The 17,631-nt window shown below is 38.1% G+C and overlaps 1 protein-coding gene across 2 annotated transcripts in view; it reads left to right on the forward strand.

Moving 5' to 3' along the window:
• LOC308269221 (liver carboxylesterase 1) overlaps positions 1–12,214 on the forward strand; it is a gene marked incomplete at both ends in the record, with an annotated part of 36,171 nt that extends 23,957 nt beyond the window's left edge. For both annotated transcript variants that reach the window (XM_080704475.1, XM_080704476.1), the window contains 3 exons: positions 9,754–9,885; positions 11,704–11,776; positions 12,031–12,214. In XM_080704475.1, coding sequence (XP_080560601.1) covers positions 9,754–9,885; positions 11,704–11,776; positions 12,031–12,214 — 389 coding nt within the window. The remainder of the gene's footprint in view (positions 1–9,753; positions 9,886–11,703; positions 11,777–12,030) is intronic.
• Between the last annotated feature and the right edge of the window lie 5,417 nt (positions 12,215–17,631).

A 17,631-nucleotide genomic window follows, 5' to 3' on the forward strand; every position in this document is an offset into this window, starting at 1 on the left:
GCAATCAGGAGGAGGAGGAACCATATATGTATAAATCCCAAGGTCACATCCCCAGGGGTCACCTTGTCTAACCACATCCTACAGACCTACCAGTACTACCCAAATAAATCCAATGCAATGGATTTATCCACTTCTGGGATTACAACCATCATTACTCAACCATATCACCTCCAAACATTAATAAATTAGCTCTTTATGACATTGGTGGTAACAAAGCTGATCCCAGAAATCACTAATATAGAGATAAGAAAATGTCAAGGAAAAGAGATGGAAGCTAATCAATGAGGCACTGCCCTGTACATGACCCTGGTGGACAACTGGAGTTGAGAGCTCTGACAAAGGAGCAGACCACATCACCCTGTGTTATCCTGTCTAAGGCACAAGGGAGCTGTGTATTTATCTACTAATGCCTCCTTGCCATTGGTTAAAGGCTCTTAATTTCGTGGCCCTGTGTTCTGTTACAAACATAAGCAGGCTAGATTCTAGTTCCAAACAAAATTCTTAACAAAGCTACAGATGCTGGAGGTGGAAACAAAGCTACAGATGCTGATCTGTCCAGAAATAGGAGATATGAGGTAGGCCCTAGCAGAGGGCTCTTTCCCTAACATTATGGTGGTATGTGAGACTATAAATGAGGATTTAAAGATGGGTCTTTTAAAATTTTCAAGGTCATAGTTAATTCTAAAGTAGTTTGTTAACTAGTTATGCTAAGGAAAGAGTAGGATTCAGGGATAGGATTATGAGGATTATCCAGGACCAAGAAGGCCAAAAGAAGGGCACCTAGGAGGTGCAGGCTTGGAGGTGTGGTGATGTCTGTGCTTATTTTTATCTATTTTGTTGTGCCCTGAGGTCTGGCTTTCTTTGTGGCAAGCTGAGGATCAGACCTGGTTCTATCACAGGTCATTCCAACATTTACCCAAGGCTGTATGCATAGTGTGAGGCTAGGGATACATGAGCTCACCTCAGGGAAAGTCTCTTAAGTCTCTTTTGATTTACCTCTTTTATACTTTTTTTTTTTTCAGTACTGGGGATTGAACCCAGGGAGCATTCTACCTCCCTCCAAGCTATACCCAGACCTTTTTTAAAAAAATTATTCTTTATTTTGCAACAGGATCTCACTGAGTTGCAAAGGGACTCACTAAGTAGCTGAGGCTGTCCTTGAACAACGATCCACCTGTCTCAGCCTCCCAAATGCACCACCATGCCTGGCTTACACCTTTTATTCTTTTGCTTTCTGCACTTACACTTACATTTGAGCAGCTGCAGGTAAGAAATTTTATGATAAGTAGAGTGCAATGGAATATTGTGAGAGTAAGAGAGTGAAAGAGAGAAACACAGCAAGCATTTATATAACATTTTAAATAGTAAGTAAATAAAATATATATTTTAAAATTTTTTATTGGTGAATTGTATTAATACATCATAATGGGTTAAACAACTTGTGTAGACATGCATGCACACATCACCCAGTTAGCCCCTAACCAATAAAATATATTTGTATAAATTCATTTGGTATAAAATATTTATGAATAATTGTTTTAGAATAATTACTTCAAGCTAATTAATGTATCAAACCCTCAGATAACTTCTACTTTTATACTGAGATTTAAAATTTTTACTCTTAAAAAATGTTAATATGCAATAATCTGTTATTAACTACATTTACACAATGTCAGTAGAACTCAAAAAGAAAAGAAAAAGACTTTCTGACATTTTAAGCTTTTACCATATTTCTCTTTCCTTCACTTATATAACCACAACATTTTACTCTTTATCATTCAGTTGCTTTTGTTTTTGTTTTTGTTTTGGTGGTACTGGGGTTCCTGGAAACCCTTCTACCTCCGGGCTACACTCCCAGACCCATTTTTATACTTTTTATTTGGAAACAGGGTCTCAAACCTGCGTGATCCTCCTGTCTCTGCCTGCCGAGTGTGGGGATTACAAGCATGCACCACCACACCCGGCCTCATTCAGTTGTTTTTGATTCCCCACATAAGTGAGAAAATGTAATGTTTGTTTTTCTGTGCCTGGATTTTATTTATTTATTTATTTATTGGTGGTACTGGGGGTGGAACCCAGGGGCTTTCTACCTCCAGGCTATACTCCCAGACCTATTTTATATTTTATTTGGAAACAGTGTCTCACTAAGTTGCTGAAAGCCTCACTAAGTAGCTGAGGCTGGCTTCAAACCTGTGCGATCCTCCTGTCTCAGCCTCCCAAGCGCTGGAATTACAAGCATGCGCCACCACTCCCGGCTTGTGCTGGACTTATTTTACTTTGCAAAATGTTCTTCATTTTTATTCACATTGCCACAAATGATAAAACTTCTTTTCTAAGGACAAAATAATATTCCATTAGATGTATATTTCATATATATATTTACCTTATCCATTTTTCTGCTAATAAACTTTTAGGTTGATTCCAACCTGACTACTGTGACTAGTGTTGCAATGAACATGATGTAGGCCCCTGTTTAACAAACTGGTTTTAAATATTTGAGTAAATACCAATACATGGGTTTGCTAGATCACATGCTAGTCCTATTTTTAGCTTGTAAAGCATCCTCCACATTGTTTTCATTCATACCAACAATATGAAAGTGTTCTCTTTTAGTTCATTCTTGTCAACACTTATTTTTTAAATTCTTTAATTCTTTGATAAAAGCTATTCTAACTAGTGTGGAATGTTATTCTACTGTGGTGTGTGTGTGTGTGTGTGTGTGTGTGTGTGTGTGTGTGTGTGACTGGAGATTGAACCCCGGGGGCATTCACCAGGGCCCCAGCCCTTTTCATTACTGATTTTTTTTTGGGGGGGGGGGTCTGGGGATGGAACCCAGGGGCATTCTAACTCCAAGCTACACCCGCTGCCCTATTTTTTATTCTTTATTTTGAAACAGGGTCTCACTAAGCTGCAGAGGGCCTCACTAAATAGCTGAGGCTGTCTGCGAACCACGATCCTCTGGTCCCAATCTCCCAAATGCTGGGATTACAAGCATGCCCCACCATGCCCAGCTTTTATTACTGATTTTAAAATAGGGTCTCACTAAGTTGCTGATGATGGCCTTGAACCTATGATGTTCCTATCTCACCCTCTCAAGTATTGGTATTATAAGAATGCAGCACCATGCCTGGCTTCTCACTGAGATTTTAATTTGCATTTTTCTAATTCCTAGTGATGCTGAGCATTTTTTTAACACATATGTTTCCCATTTATGTCTTCTCGTAGGAAATGTCTATTCAGATTCCTTTCTATTTTTTTAATTTGCTTCCTTTTTGTTTTCTTGCTGTTGAGTTGTTGGAACTCCTTATATATTTTGTTTAATAATCACTTATCAAAAATATAGATTGAAAATGTTTTCTCTCAATCTGTAGGTTGTCTCTACACAGTGTTATTTTTGTTGTTGTTGTGAAGAAACTTTTTAGTTAGTTAACTATGACCTCATTTATCTATTTTTCATTTATGCTATCTGCACTTTGGGAGTCAAAGACAAAAAGTCATTTGCCTAGGCAAGTATCATGTTTTTTTTTCCTCCTATTTTCTTCTAGTAGTTTCAGTTCCTGGCCTTACATTTAAATTTTTAATCCATTTTAGCTGACTTTTATATGGTATGACATAAAAATACCATTTAGTTCTTATGCATGTAGAAATTTTGCCTCCTCAACACCATTTATTGAAATGACTATTTTTTTACATTACATTTTCCTGGTACCTTTGTCAAAAATTAGTTAACTATACATTTCTGGGCTCTTTACCAAGTTCTCTATAATATTCTATTGATTAATATTAATAATATGAATATAATATTAATATTAAAATCCATGCTGTTTTAATTACTATTGCTTTGTAATGTGGTTTGAAATCAAATAGTGTGATACTTCCAGTTTATTAATTTTGTTCATGATCGCCTATATTTTGGCTTTTTGTAGTTTTATATGAATTGTATATTTTTCTATTTTCATGAGAATGTCACTGTAATTTGGACAGGGATTTAATAGAACCAGTAGATCCCTTTTAGTGATGTAAACATTATAGCAACATTAATTCTTCCAGTCCAAGAACATGGGATATCTTTCAATTTGCATCTTCTTGTGTTTCTTTCACCACTATTTTATAGTTTTCAATGTACAGATATTATACCTTCTGGATTACATGTATTTCTAAGTATTTTATATTTCTTTAGATAATGTAAATGTAATTGTTCTCTTGAATTTCTTCTGCATAGTTGTTAGTGTATAGAAATGTTTCCAATGTCATATGTTCTTTTTGCATCTTACAACTTTACTATATTTATTCATTACTTTAATCATTTTTGTGAAGTATCTTGGTTATCACCGAACAGTAACCATATAGGCACCTTTCTTTCTCTCTTTTACCTAATTGCTTTGTCAAGAAATTTCAATTCCAGGTGGATTAGAAGTGGTAAAAGTAGACATCTTACCCTGTTCCAAGGCTTATGGGAAAGACTTTTACCACTGAGTGTAATGCAATATGAAACTTTCTCATATGTGGCCTTTATTGTGTTGAGGCACATTCCTTTTATCCATGATTTGGTGAACTATTTTTTATCATGAAAGATATTGATTTTGTAATAGCTTTTATGCATCTAATGAGATAATTGTGTTTTTCCTTCATTCTTTAATGTAATGTATTAATTATTAATCTGTATTTGGTGAACCACATTTGCATCCTAGAGATAAATTCTATTTGATCATGGTGGGTTGTCATTTTAATGTATTGTTCAATTCAGTTTGTTAGAATTTTTCTTTTCTTTTTTTTTTTTTTTTTTGCTCTGTGACTTTTGACTAAATTTATTCACATTCTTTTTGTTTTTAATTTTTTATTGGTGCTTTATTTTCATACATCATATTGGGATAAAAACTTGTGTGGAAATACATGTACACATCGCTGATTTAACCCCTACCCACTTCCCACCCCATTCCCTCCCCATCCCTCCTTTCCTTGCTTGGCTTAGTGGTTGGTTTTGATATGTTTAAGTACATTGTGTGTTTTAGAGAATTTCCTTTTTCCCCCCCTCCCATCTCCTCATTTAGGTTGTCTTGTTTACTCCTCTAGAGGATTTCCTTTTTCATACAGAGTTCCTCCTGTGACCCATTTCTCCTTAGCTTTCACATATTAGGGAAAGGATCTGATTTCTTATTTTTTGTGACTGACTAATCTCACTCAGTATAATGTCCTCAAGTTCTATCCATTTCCCTGAAAATGATGTAATTGAGGTTTTTTTTTTTAATGGCTAAGTAAAATTCCATTGTGTAAACATCCCACAGTTTTGTAATCCACTCATCTGTTGATGGACATCTTGGCTGGTTCCATAGCTTGGCTATGGTTAATTGTGCAGCTATGAACATAGATACACATGCATTAGTATGGTAGTTTGATTTCCTTTCTTTTGGGTAGATACCCAGAAGTGGTATTGCTGGATCAAATAGTAGATTTGCTCCCATTCTTCTGAGGATTCTCCATACTGTTTTCCAAAGTGGTTGTACTAGTTTGCAATCCCACCAACAATGTTTTAGAGTTCCCAATTCTCCACATCCTTGCCAGCATTTGTTGTTCTTTGTGTTTTGAATGATTGCCATTCTAGTTGGAGTTAGGTGAAATCTCAGGGTAGTTTTGATTTGCATCTCTCTAATTGCCAAAGATGTTGAGCATTTTTTCATGCATTTATTGGCCATTGGAATTTCTTCTTTTGTGAAGTGTCTATTTAGTTCACTTGCCCATTTTGTTATTGGATGTTTTGTTTTCTTAGTGTTGAGTTTTTTGAGTTCTCTGTATATTCTAGATATTAGTCCTCTATCGGAGGGGTAGGTGGCAAAAATCTTCTCCCATTCTGTTGGCTCTCAGTTGAGGTTCTTGACAGTTTCCTTTGCTTAACAGAAGCTCTTCAGTTTCATGCAACCCCACATATTGATTCACCTTTTAATTTGCTGTGCCTTTGGGGTCTTGTTGAGAAAGTGTTTATCTGTGCCTATGTATTGCAGTGTTGGACCTATCCCCTCTTCAAGGAGCTTCAAGGTCTCTGGTTTAATTTCCAAGTCATTGATTTATCTTGAGTTGACTCTTGTGCAGGGTGAGAAAGTGGGATTAATTTCCAATTTTCTTCATATGGTTAACCAGTTTTGCCAACACCATTTGTTGAACAGGCAATCTTTTTTCCATTGTATGTTTTTGGCCCCTTTGTCAAAAATCAATTGGCTGAAAGTGTGTGGACTTGTTTCTGGGTCTTCTATTCTGCTTCATTGGTCTATGTATCTGTTTTTGTACCAGTACCATGATATTTTTATTACAGTGGCTTTGTAGTACAGTTTAAATTCAGGTATTGTGATTCCTACTGCATGGGTTTTGTTGCTGAGAACTACCTTGGCTATTCTGGGCTTTTTCTTATTCCAAATAAATTTAAGGACTGATTTTTCTATGTCTGTGAGGAATGATCTTGGAAGTTTAATGAGCCTTGTGTTGAATCTGTAGATCAATTTTGGAAGGATGGCCATTTTAATGATATTTATTCTGCCAATCCGTGATCATGGAAGATCTTTCCATCTTCTAAGATCTTCTTCGATTTCTTTTTTCAATGTTTTATAATTTTCTTTGTAGAGATCTTTTACCTCCTTGGTTAAGTTTATTCCTAAGTATTTTATTTTATTTTTTTGTGTGAGATCCTGAGTGGAAGTGTATTCTGAATTTCTTTTTCAGTGAATTTATGGTTGGTGTACAGGAAAGCTTCTGATTTTTTAACATTGATTTTGTATCCAGACACTTTGCTGAATTTGTTGATCAATTATATAAGCCTTTTGGTTGAGTTTGTTGGGTTTTCTTAATATAGCATCATGTCATCTGCAAATAGTGAAAGTTTGAGTTCTTCTTTTCCTATTTGTACTCCTTTGATTTCCTTTTCTTGCCTTATTGCTCTGGCTAGAGTCTCTAGTACTATATTGAAGGGAAGTGGTGATAATGGAAATCCTTCTCTTGTTCCTGTTTTTAGGGGGAATTCTTGATGTTTTTCCCCATTTAATATGATGTTGCTTTTCTTGGTCGCCATCTTCCCGGATGTCCTCAGATTATTGCTAAATATAATTAAATCTATGTTCTTGTCAGAAATTGGCCTGTGATTTTATTTTCTTGTAATACCTCCATCTCTTCATCTTATTTTAGTCTCAGTGTAATGCTGGCCTCATAAAAAGAATTTTTAAATATTTTCTCTTTTTTGATTTTTGAAGAAATCTTCTTCCCTCCCCCTCCCTCTCCTTCTCCCATCCTCTTCCACCTCCTCTTTCTCCTCCTCCTTCTCCTGGTCCTCATCCTTCTTCTTCTCCTCCTCCTCCTCCTCCTCCTCCTCCTCCTCCTCCTCCTCCTCCTCCTCCTCCTCTTCTTCTTCTTCTTCTTCTTCTTCTTCTTCTTCTTCTTCTTCTTCTTCTTCTTCTCTTTATTCTTGTTTTGGGGGAGGGTACTAGGGATCAAAATCACAGGCATTCTACCTCTGAATTCCACATCACCCCCTTTTATTATTTTTTATTTTGAATCAGGATTTTAGTAGGTTGCTGAGGGTCTTACTAAATTGCTATGACTGACTGAAAACCTTCTACCTTTCTGTGTCAGACTCTCAAGTAATGGGCCACCATGATTGCCTAGATGATTTATATTTTTTGTAGTTTCAGATATGAACCTCCTTGCCCAGTTATAGTTCACAAATAGTTGGTCAATGTGACAGAGTATGCATGACGACCCTGAATTGTTATGGTATTGGGTTTTCTGACTTCCAGAGAAGCATATCTACAAATAGGTCCATTCTACAGATGTCCCCTGGTTAGAGTGCTCCGAGTGTTACTTGAAGGATGTAATGACTATCTTCTCTAAAGTGAGCTTGTTTTGCAGAGGAGTCACTTTCAGACAAATTCCTCAGAGTTGAATTTAAAGCTTGTAAGAATGCTGATTTCTCCTGCACTTAGAACTGCTAGAATGCTTTTATCATCATTGTTTGTATTTTCTGGCTGACGAGCTTGCAGTGTTGATTTCCCCATACCTAGTAGGAGAGCCAGGGCTAAATTTCAAATTGCCTGTGTTTTCCTCTGGGTTGCCTTTCCAACTGCCCATGCTAGGTTTCCAATTGCCTCCTTATTGTTTCCCAGAGTTCTTCCTCTCCTTCTCTCCTAGGAGTATAGTTTCTCCTTTGTTACCCTGAATCTTCTTTCTTGCCCAGTTGCAGGAAGTGTTCTTCTATCTCACTGACATGGTTCCAGCTTCCAGAAGAGATACTTGATATATTTTCAGTCTTCTCAAATTATATGAAGCTGATTTTGTGGATGACATATGATCTATTATGTAGAATGGTCTCTGTGTGCTTGAGAAGAATATGTATTCTTTTGGCATTGATGGAATATAGTGTGTATATTTTTGTTAGGTTCATTTAACCCAGTTATTAAAGTTCAATATTTTCTGTTATTTTTCTGACTGAATTATGTCTATTGTTGAAGATGGGGTACTAAAGTCTCCTTTTATTTTTATATTTTAATATATATATCTTTTTACATTCTTTATAATTTCTTTTACATACTTAGGTGTTCTTATGTTTCATGCATATATATTCATAAACATTATATCTTCTTGATGAATCGACACCCTTACCAATACATAATATATAATATATTTTTCTCCTTTCAAAGTTTTGACTTACAACCTATTGTCTTACACAAATATTGTTACAAGTAATATCTAGTGATTTCCATTTTTGGATAATATCTGTTTCCATCCCTTCATTTTCTGTCTATGTGTATGTTTAAAGGTAAGGTAAGTCTCTTACAGGTAATGCACATATTTAGTTCTTGTTTTTTAATTGTTTTAATCTCTTCAATCCTTTATTACAGAATTTCGTCCACTATTTTAAAGTAATTATTGATAGATAAGGATTTTAATACCACTTTGTTAGTTGTCTTTCATTTAGAAGTTCTACTTGGAAGAAGCAATCATTCTTCTTTTAATAAGCAGATCCATTTAATAAACAAATCCACTTATTAAATATCTTCTTCAAAGTCAAACAGAACTTGCTGAAGAGAAGGTCTAACCTTGCCTCTTCACCTCAAACATTTTAGAAATAAATTTAAAAAGAATTAACTTTTATTAATGAAAAAACCTATTTTAGGTAGCACGGTGCCTCTAGAAACTTTCAGAAAACTTTTTGCCCCAAAGCACTGTGATTTAGAAAATTCCTTTAATCACAATAAAATTTTTGAGAAGAAAATAGAGAATATGTTTAAAATTTTGAACAACAGATATATATTATATATATTATATATGCACATAGATATATGCATATATATGCATATATGTGTGTGTTTGTATTTGATTATCCTCATGTTTAGACAAGCAACTTGTATTTGCTTAACTCTTCTCTAAATAGGTGGGAATAATACTGGAAATGCTCAAAACTGAGCTGAATAGAAGACACCTATTACATTGGAGACATCCTTGAAATGAATGACCATGAGTGTGTTTTCAACAAAACACGTCTAGTGCATTTCTTTAGTGCATTTTATTCATTCACTCTGTCCTTCAGTTAACATCGGGCTGAAATCCCAACACCACCTCAACCAGCTATGCATCCTTAACCAAGTCACTGGACTTCCCTGAAATTGTGCTTCTGTTAACATAATCATTACTATTCCAAACAGTTGGAGATCTGGATACCACCAAGGTATGTGTCTGGTAACATCAACTGTGCATAAATTCATGTCTTCTCAGATGCTGGAGCTCCTACATACATGTATGAATATCAGTATCGCCCAAGCTTCTCATCAGACATGAAACCCAAGACAGTAATAGCAGATCATGGAGATGAGCTCTTCTCAGTATTTGGTGCTCCATTTTTAAAAGGTAATGACTCTTGCCTGCTATGAGCTTGGGGTAGGAGGTCTAGCTTCCAGTGCTAGTTTGGTGGCCTTGAGCAAGTTTCTCCTTCTATCTTAATCTTTACTTTCTGACTTAACAGGATTTAATTAATTATTTTTTGGTGGTACTGGAGTTCTGGAAGCCCTTCAACCTCTGGGCTACACTCCCAGACTTATTTTATATTTTTTTTAATTTTTTTTATTGGTGCATTATATTCATACAACTTATTGGGGTAAAAAACTTGTGTGTACAAACATGTAATCATCGCTGATTTAACCCCTACCCAAATCCCACCCCATTCCCTCCCCGTCCCTCCCTCCCTTGCTTGGCTTAGTGATTGACTTCGATATGTTTAAGTACATTGTGAGTTTTAGAGATTTTCCTCTTCCCCCCTCATTTCTCCTCCTTTAGGTTGTCTTGTTTGCTCCTCTTTTCTCCCTAACTCTCACATATTAGGGAAAGCATCTGATTTCTTATTTTTTGTGCCTGACTAATCTCACTTAGCATAATGTCCTCCAGTTCCATCCATTTCCCTGAAAATGATGTAATTGAGTTTTTTTTGATGGCTGAGTAAAATTCCATTGTGTACATATCCCACAGTTTTGTAATCCATTCATCTGTTGATGGACATCTTGGCTGGTTCCATAGTTTGGCTATGGTGAATTGTGCAGCTATGAACATAGATAAACATGCATTAGTATATTTTTTATTTATTTGGAAACAGGGTCTATTAAGCCAGCAAGGCTGGCATGGAACCTGCGCGATCCTCCTGTCTCCGCCTCCCAAGCACAGTGATTACAAGAGTGCGCCACCATGCCCGGCCTAAGATAACAGGATTTAACTCAGGTGTGGTCGTGCACACTTGTAATTCCAGTATATGGCTGGCTATGAATAGAGGATTGCAGATTCAAGCCAGCCTTGGAACTTAATGAGCTCTCAGCAACTTAGTGAGAACTTATTTTAAAAAATATATATGACAGGGCTGAAATTCATGGGGCAGTCCCAAGTCTTTCTCCTGCTGTAACATACATGAAGGAGAATGTATGTTCTTGTACCCCTAGCCATAGTCACATTCAGAATTCTGATTGGTGGCATCAAAAGAAAATTGAGGGAAAACCTGCAGAGCTGTGTCCTGGGGCAAGAATGTCACTGCTTTATTTCCCACTCAGAAGAGCATATCAGAATTTGACCCAGGGTGAGGTTAGAACTGGTGCTAAACCTGTGTGATGTGCATCCATCTGTCTGTCTATCTAAACACCATATATTTTATCAACAAGATATTTAATAGGATATGTAAAGAAAACCTTGCACAAATTTCTTCAATAGTTGACTATCAGTATTTTCATATGAGCTGTGATCCAACTCATGGTTGTTCATGACACCTGTGCCTACAGGCATCTCCCAGGTGGGTGATTCTATAGGACTTTGACAGTTCTGATATTTCTTCTGACTCTCTTAAAAGCTAGATGTGGATAGGAGATTGAGAAAACACTTTACAGCTAGCAAAACTGTGAAGGAGAGTGTGGCATTAGGAGGACATTGAGTTTGCAAGGAGGGCGGGGGACATGTAGTAAAGACAGCCAGCCATATGAATGGACTGCAGGCATGTTGCTGGGCCTGGGTCAGCCACTCCCAAGCTGAGCATGCACACCAGGAAACAGGATCTTCTTACAAACCAGATGTGACCAGGAGGTATAGAGTAAGGGCTAAGATTGCATCTCTCCAAAGCTCACAGGCACTGCTGCTGCTGCTAGTTCTAAACCTCACTTGGAGTAACAGAGATTTTTTCTTTCTTCCCCACAGAGGGAGCCTCAGAAGAGGAGACCAACCTCAGCAAGATGGTGATGAGATTCTGGGCCAACTTTGCTCGAAATGGGTAAGAATTGTGGCACAGGGAAAACAGGGCTCTTGGCAGGGTGTGAGGGGCATACCTGTTGGAAATGATCAAAACCAAGACCCTGTATAAATAGTACTCTGACACTAAACCTATAGCCTGTCATGTGAGATGTAAAGACACACTTTCAAGAGGTCTATGTGCCTTTTGTATTGGAAAATCCAGGGGATTCCTGATAATGTCAGTGAAATGTGAGAATTTCAAGCATCTTTGGAAACTTTTATTTCTGTTTTCAGGAATCCCAATGGTCAGGGGCTACCCCATTGGCCACAGTATGACCAGAAGGAAGGCTACCTGCAGATTGGTGCCACCACCCAGGCAGCCCAGAAGCTGAAAGACAAGGAAGTGGCTTTCTGGACTGAGCTGAAGGCCAAGGAGGCAGCAGAGAAGCCTCCCCAGAGAGAGCACATTGAGCTGTGAATGGGAGGCTCAGCAGCCTCTGGAGAATGGAGCCACCAAGAGAGGTGCACTGTGTGCATCCTATTGTGGAGGCTAGAGAATGTGAGGTGGTGCGGGCAGAGGCCTGGGAGTGGGAATTGTGTACTTGAGGGATAAGTTTGGAAAGTAAATGTTCTTTTGGAGAAAAAAATCAGTGTCTTTGCCTTGACTGGAGATAAATTCAAATCTGAGAGTTGTAGAAAACGAAACCACGTTAGAATGATTCCTCTGCTTGCGGTGATTTGGTGAATTCTTAGCTGCTGAAAAGCTGTCTCATTAAGCTTGCCAAATCTTGAATCCTCAGCCACGTAAAACCTCCCATCCAGTGTCTTTTGCTTCTTGTGTAAGGCCTTGTAGAGGCTGAGTCCTGCCCTGCCCTGACCCCAAAGCCTTCTAGAATGCATTTAACATAACTTTCACATATCTTTGGTGGGGTTAGTAGAATCATCATTCTTGGCTTCAAAAGCAAACTTTGAGTAAAAATATACCTCCCATGTAAGGATGTAAAAGTAAAAACATACACCACACAGACACTCAAAGGAAATCTAGGTAGCTATATTATTATCACATGAATGAATATTAAGAGGGAAAAAATGAATATTATAGAATAACAAAGAGGTCAACGCACCAAGAAGACTAATAAGGGAACAACAGAGGTCCATCATGATGTATTAGTTTTGGTTCCCCCATGTTGAGCCTCTGAGGCAAGATTAGAGTGCTGTTGCTTTTTGAGAAGGTGATTTCAGAAAATAGTGAAAGAGGAGAGGAAAAGAGAGACCAGAAAGGGAGACTGAGGTCAGTCGCATTTGTGGACAAGCAAGTAGTATAAAAAATACCTGAGTTCCTTCAAAGTTTAGAAGGTTTATCTACCAATCCTTATGTTTCACTGTCTAAGGGATGCTTTATGGTCCTAGGAAGAGGACAGAGCACATGCAGAAAACTGAAAATTCCAGTAAGTTAAAGATGACAAAGTAACCATGGGTTCCTTAGAGTCGGTTTGGCAAATTCTATTCCAAGGGTCAACTCTGTCCAAGTATCTGTTTATAAATATGAGGTTTTGCTGAAGCCCAGCCATGCCCAGGTACTTATGTCTGTGTCACTATCTATGGCTACGTTAATGGCAGCATCAGTTTTGAGTATTTGCTGCAGAGACTGGGTGGCCTGCAAAACCTCTATTTACCAAATATGTGCCAATACCATGATCCATGGATGACCATGTGAGGAACAGCCTCACTGTTGACCTGAAGATGCTCAGGTTCTTTATATATGCACAAAGAAGCCACTGAAATTCTGGGCCTGTTTTCTACTCTAGTAAACCGTATTTTCACTCCTACATTCTCACTTTGCAGTCCCAGTAGAGACGGCCTGAGTGCCAGAAGTTTGTGCCCCTCAGGAGCACCAGTTATTACCATGAGGAATACAGCTATCCTGTCTGGAGCACAGCTACATGCCAAAATCTCTCTTAGATACTTTGACTCATTCATTTTTAGGCCTGGGTATAGCCCAGGGTGTTCTGAGTTTTGGAAGGTGCAGATGCAATCCAATTTCTGTCCAGTGATCTGACCATCAACAGGAAGGCATTCCCTGAAGATGAAGGACATGACTACAATGGTGCTGATCCTTGACAAAGCCAGTGCTTTGTCTCCTATCTAGAACACATGGTGCTGATCAAGATTGCCACTATATTTGCATTACCAAGTGACCTCAACTATCAGCAGTTCTTTTTCCACTCCAAGAGACTTACTTTCAGGTATACACTTGAAATATAGATGTGTTATTTCTGTCGACCAGATTTGTTAATATTTATGCTTTCTTATTTACTTTTAGTTTTACTATTATTTTAATTAAAATACATTAAGATGCCGGGCGTGGTGGCGCACACTTGTAATCCCCACGCTTGGGAGGCTGAAACAGGAGGATCGCACAGGTTCGAAGCCAGCCTCAGCTACTTAGTGAGGCTCTCAGCAACTTAGTGAGATCCTGTTTCCAAATAAAATATAAAAAAGGTCTGGGAGTATAGCCCAGAGATAGAAAGCCTCTGGGTTCCACCTCCAGTACCACCAAAAAAAAAATAATAAATAAAGAAAGAAAATACATTAAGACATTTTAAATTTAACCATGCTTAACCTTAACTTACTGCAATTCATACAGGCCTTTCACACTTAGAAGGAAATTTCATTGTGAATGAGGGTATGAGAGTAAAAAAACCAAATCCATTTTTATAAAAATTAGTAATAATTTAAAAAGGGGTATGCTGATATGGTGTTAACTCTAAATTAAAAAACACAGAGACTTGTAAGCAATGACATTTACTTGGGAATAATCAGGGAGCAGTTCAATGGAGAACCAGCCTGGCATGGAAAACACAGTGCATTCTATTGCTGATAAAAGAAAACATTAAAAACAAAACAAGCAAAGGAAACTGTCAAGAACCTCAATCAAGAGCCAACAGAATAGGAGAAGATTTTTGCCACCTACCCCTCCGATAGAGGACTAATATCTAGAATATACAGAGAACTCAAAAAACTCAACACTAAGAAAACAAAGCATCCAATAACAAAATGGGCAAGTGAACTTCACAAAATAAGAAATTCAAATAGCCAATAAATGCATGAAAAAATGCTCAACATCACTGGCAATCAGAGAGATGCAAATCAAAACTACCCTGAGATTTCATCTAACTCCAACTAGAATGGCAATCATTCAAAACACAAAGAACAACAAATGCTGGCGAGGATGTGGAGAAGTGGTAACTCTAAGACATTGTTGGTGGGACTGCAAATTAGTGCAACCACTTTGGAAAACAGTATGGAGAATCCTCAGAAAAATGGGAACAAATCTACCATTTGATCCAGCAATATCACTTCTGGGTATCTACCTAAAAGATAGGAAACCAAACTACCAAACTAATGCATGTGTATCTATGTTCATAGCAGCACAATTCACCATAGCCAAACTATGGAACCAGCCAAGATGTCCATCAACAGATGAATGGATTACAAAACTGTGGGATGTGTACAAAATGGAATTTTACTCAGCCATAAAAAAAACCCTCAATTACCTCATTTTCAGGGAAATTGATGGAACTTGAGGACATTATGCTAAGTGGGATTAGTCAGTCACAAAAAATAAGAAATCAGATGCCTTCCCTAATATGTGAGAGTTAGGGAGAATTGGGTCATAGGAGGAAGTCTAGATGAAAAAGCAAATCCTATGGAGGAGCAAACAAGGCAACCTAAAGGAGGAGAAAGGAGGGGGGAAGAGGAAAATTTCTAAAACACACAATGTACTTAAACATATATAAGTCAACCACTAAGCCAAGCAAGGGAAGGAGGGATGGGGAGGGAATGGGGTGGGAATTGGGTAGGGGTTAAATGAGTGATGTGTGCATGTCTGTACACACAAGTTTATTACCGCAATATGATGTATGAATATAATGCACCAATTAAAAAAAACAAGGAGGGTTACATAAATTCTTTTCCAACAATAGTCTTTGGCTGCAAGGATTAGGAGCAGAGATTTCCTGTGTCAGTGTCAAGGATGGCACACATCCAAGGCTGGTCAGACAGATGCCAACCTGGTGTCCTTTTTGCAGTGTTCTTTCCATACAATGTTGTGGTTCTGGAACAGTCTTTTGTGATAGTTCTTGTTATCAAGAATACATGTATGAGATGCACTCCTTCAAACCTTCTAGATTCTAGACTTATACTCTCCCAGCACTGAGTTCTCCACCAAGGTCTACACCTGATTAATCCCGTGATGAACAGATGAAGCTGAGTGAAGCCCAGTGGGACATGGGCTTGCTTTTGTTCAATGCCTTTCTAATAGGCACACTCAATGTATCTGTTGAGTAAATTAATAGATTGTGATGGTTTGAGGGATTAATTTGGAGCTCTCAAAGATACTTTCTTTCCCATGTTTTGCCCATATTCTTAGTGCTTCAGGCTTGTTCTTAGGACTTTACTCTCTAGATCAGATACTTCCATATGGGAAATCTTAAGGAGTCCCAAGGAAACAGAAGTAGCACCAGTCAACTGCCACTTAAAAACAAAGAGATGGATGTGTCCCCAGTAGCTAAATTGGCACAGGGATATTAGTCTTGTTAAGTGAACATGAGATCTGTAAGGCTTGGTGGATTTCAGCTCCACCCCTCATTTCTGCAGAATCATCAATAGCCAGTAATGAGCATCAGAGGCTGTAGCTAGGTGCAGCGAAATATAGGAGTGGCTGCCTTTGTTTGTACAATGTGATATTCCCAAGCAGGTAAGTGATAAAACAGTGAATCAGAAAAATAAATCAGTCCTATTCATGTTTTGCTAAGAACCCACTCTACAATTTTCACAGACAGAGGCAGTTCTATGTGCCAAGTTGCTAAAGGTAGCTGGCTAGAACAAAAGGCAGCATGGTTAACAGGTGTGTGTGTATGTGTTTCTGTGTTTCTGTGTGTGTGTGTGTGTGTGTGTGTGTGTTTGTGTGTGTGTGTTGTGTTGCTAAGTAATTTGGAAACAGCCTTATCATATTAGAATGACTATGCAGATGATCACATGTGGATAGAGATGATGATCTTTTATTAGGGCGTGCCCATTCACCAGTCTGTCATACAGGCTGGAATTAGTGGTAGGGGCATCACTTTTTTAATTGAGCAACTTTCGGCTTTTATTTCAGTCAAAATCTTTGGACTTGGGAAAAGGCCACGAACTTCTTAGAGACAACTGTGCTGTGTGGTGTTGTATGGCTGCTGGTTGCTCTGTCCTTCTTAGGTACATATTGGTCTAACCTGGGTGACCAGGTGACCTTTGATAAACAAAGCACATCTCTCTAGGTACCTCCCTCCTCCTTTTGTTCTTTTTAACACTTCATCCCTGCCCTCCTCCTCATGGGCTAATTATCTGACTATGCAACTGTGCATAAAGTGAAGGTATTTTGCCTTGTAACATGACTGGCAGGTGGGATGTGAGAAGTGGTTGCTAGCCACAGTGTGGTTTGGGATTGTGAAATTACTACATTTGCTGCCATGGCAACATATGACAGACCTGTTTTTTTCTAATGTGTTTTTCTTAGTTCTGGAGGCTGGAGTCCAAGATCAAGGTCTCACTCATCAGGGCAGGTTTGCACTGAGATTTTCTTGTTTGCCTTGCAGAAAGCTGTGCTCTTCTTACCTCTTCACATGGAGAGCTATCTGTGCACAGGTATCCCTGGTCCCCCTCTATATGTCCAAATGTCTTCTTAAGAGAAAGCCAAATATAGAGCTTTAAGGTGTTATCGTTAAATATAAAATATCCCCTAAAGAGCTCTTTTATTAATGTTTGAGCTGATATAATTGAATTATGGGGTTGTAATCCCAGAAGGAGATAAATCCATTGCAATGAATTTACCTAGGTAGTACTTGGTAGGCAGAT

Source organism: Muscardinus avellanarius, assembly GCF_963383645.1.
Source record: "Muscardinus avellanarius genome assembly, chromosome: 10".
Taxonomy (NCBI): Eukaryota; Metazoa; Chordata; class Mammalia; order Rodentia; family Gliridae; genus Muscardinus; species Muscardinus avellanarius.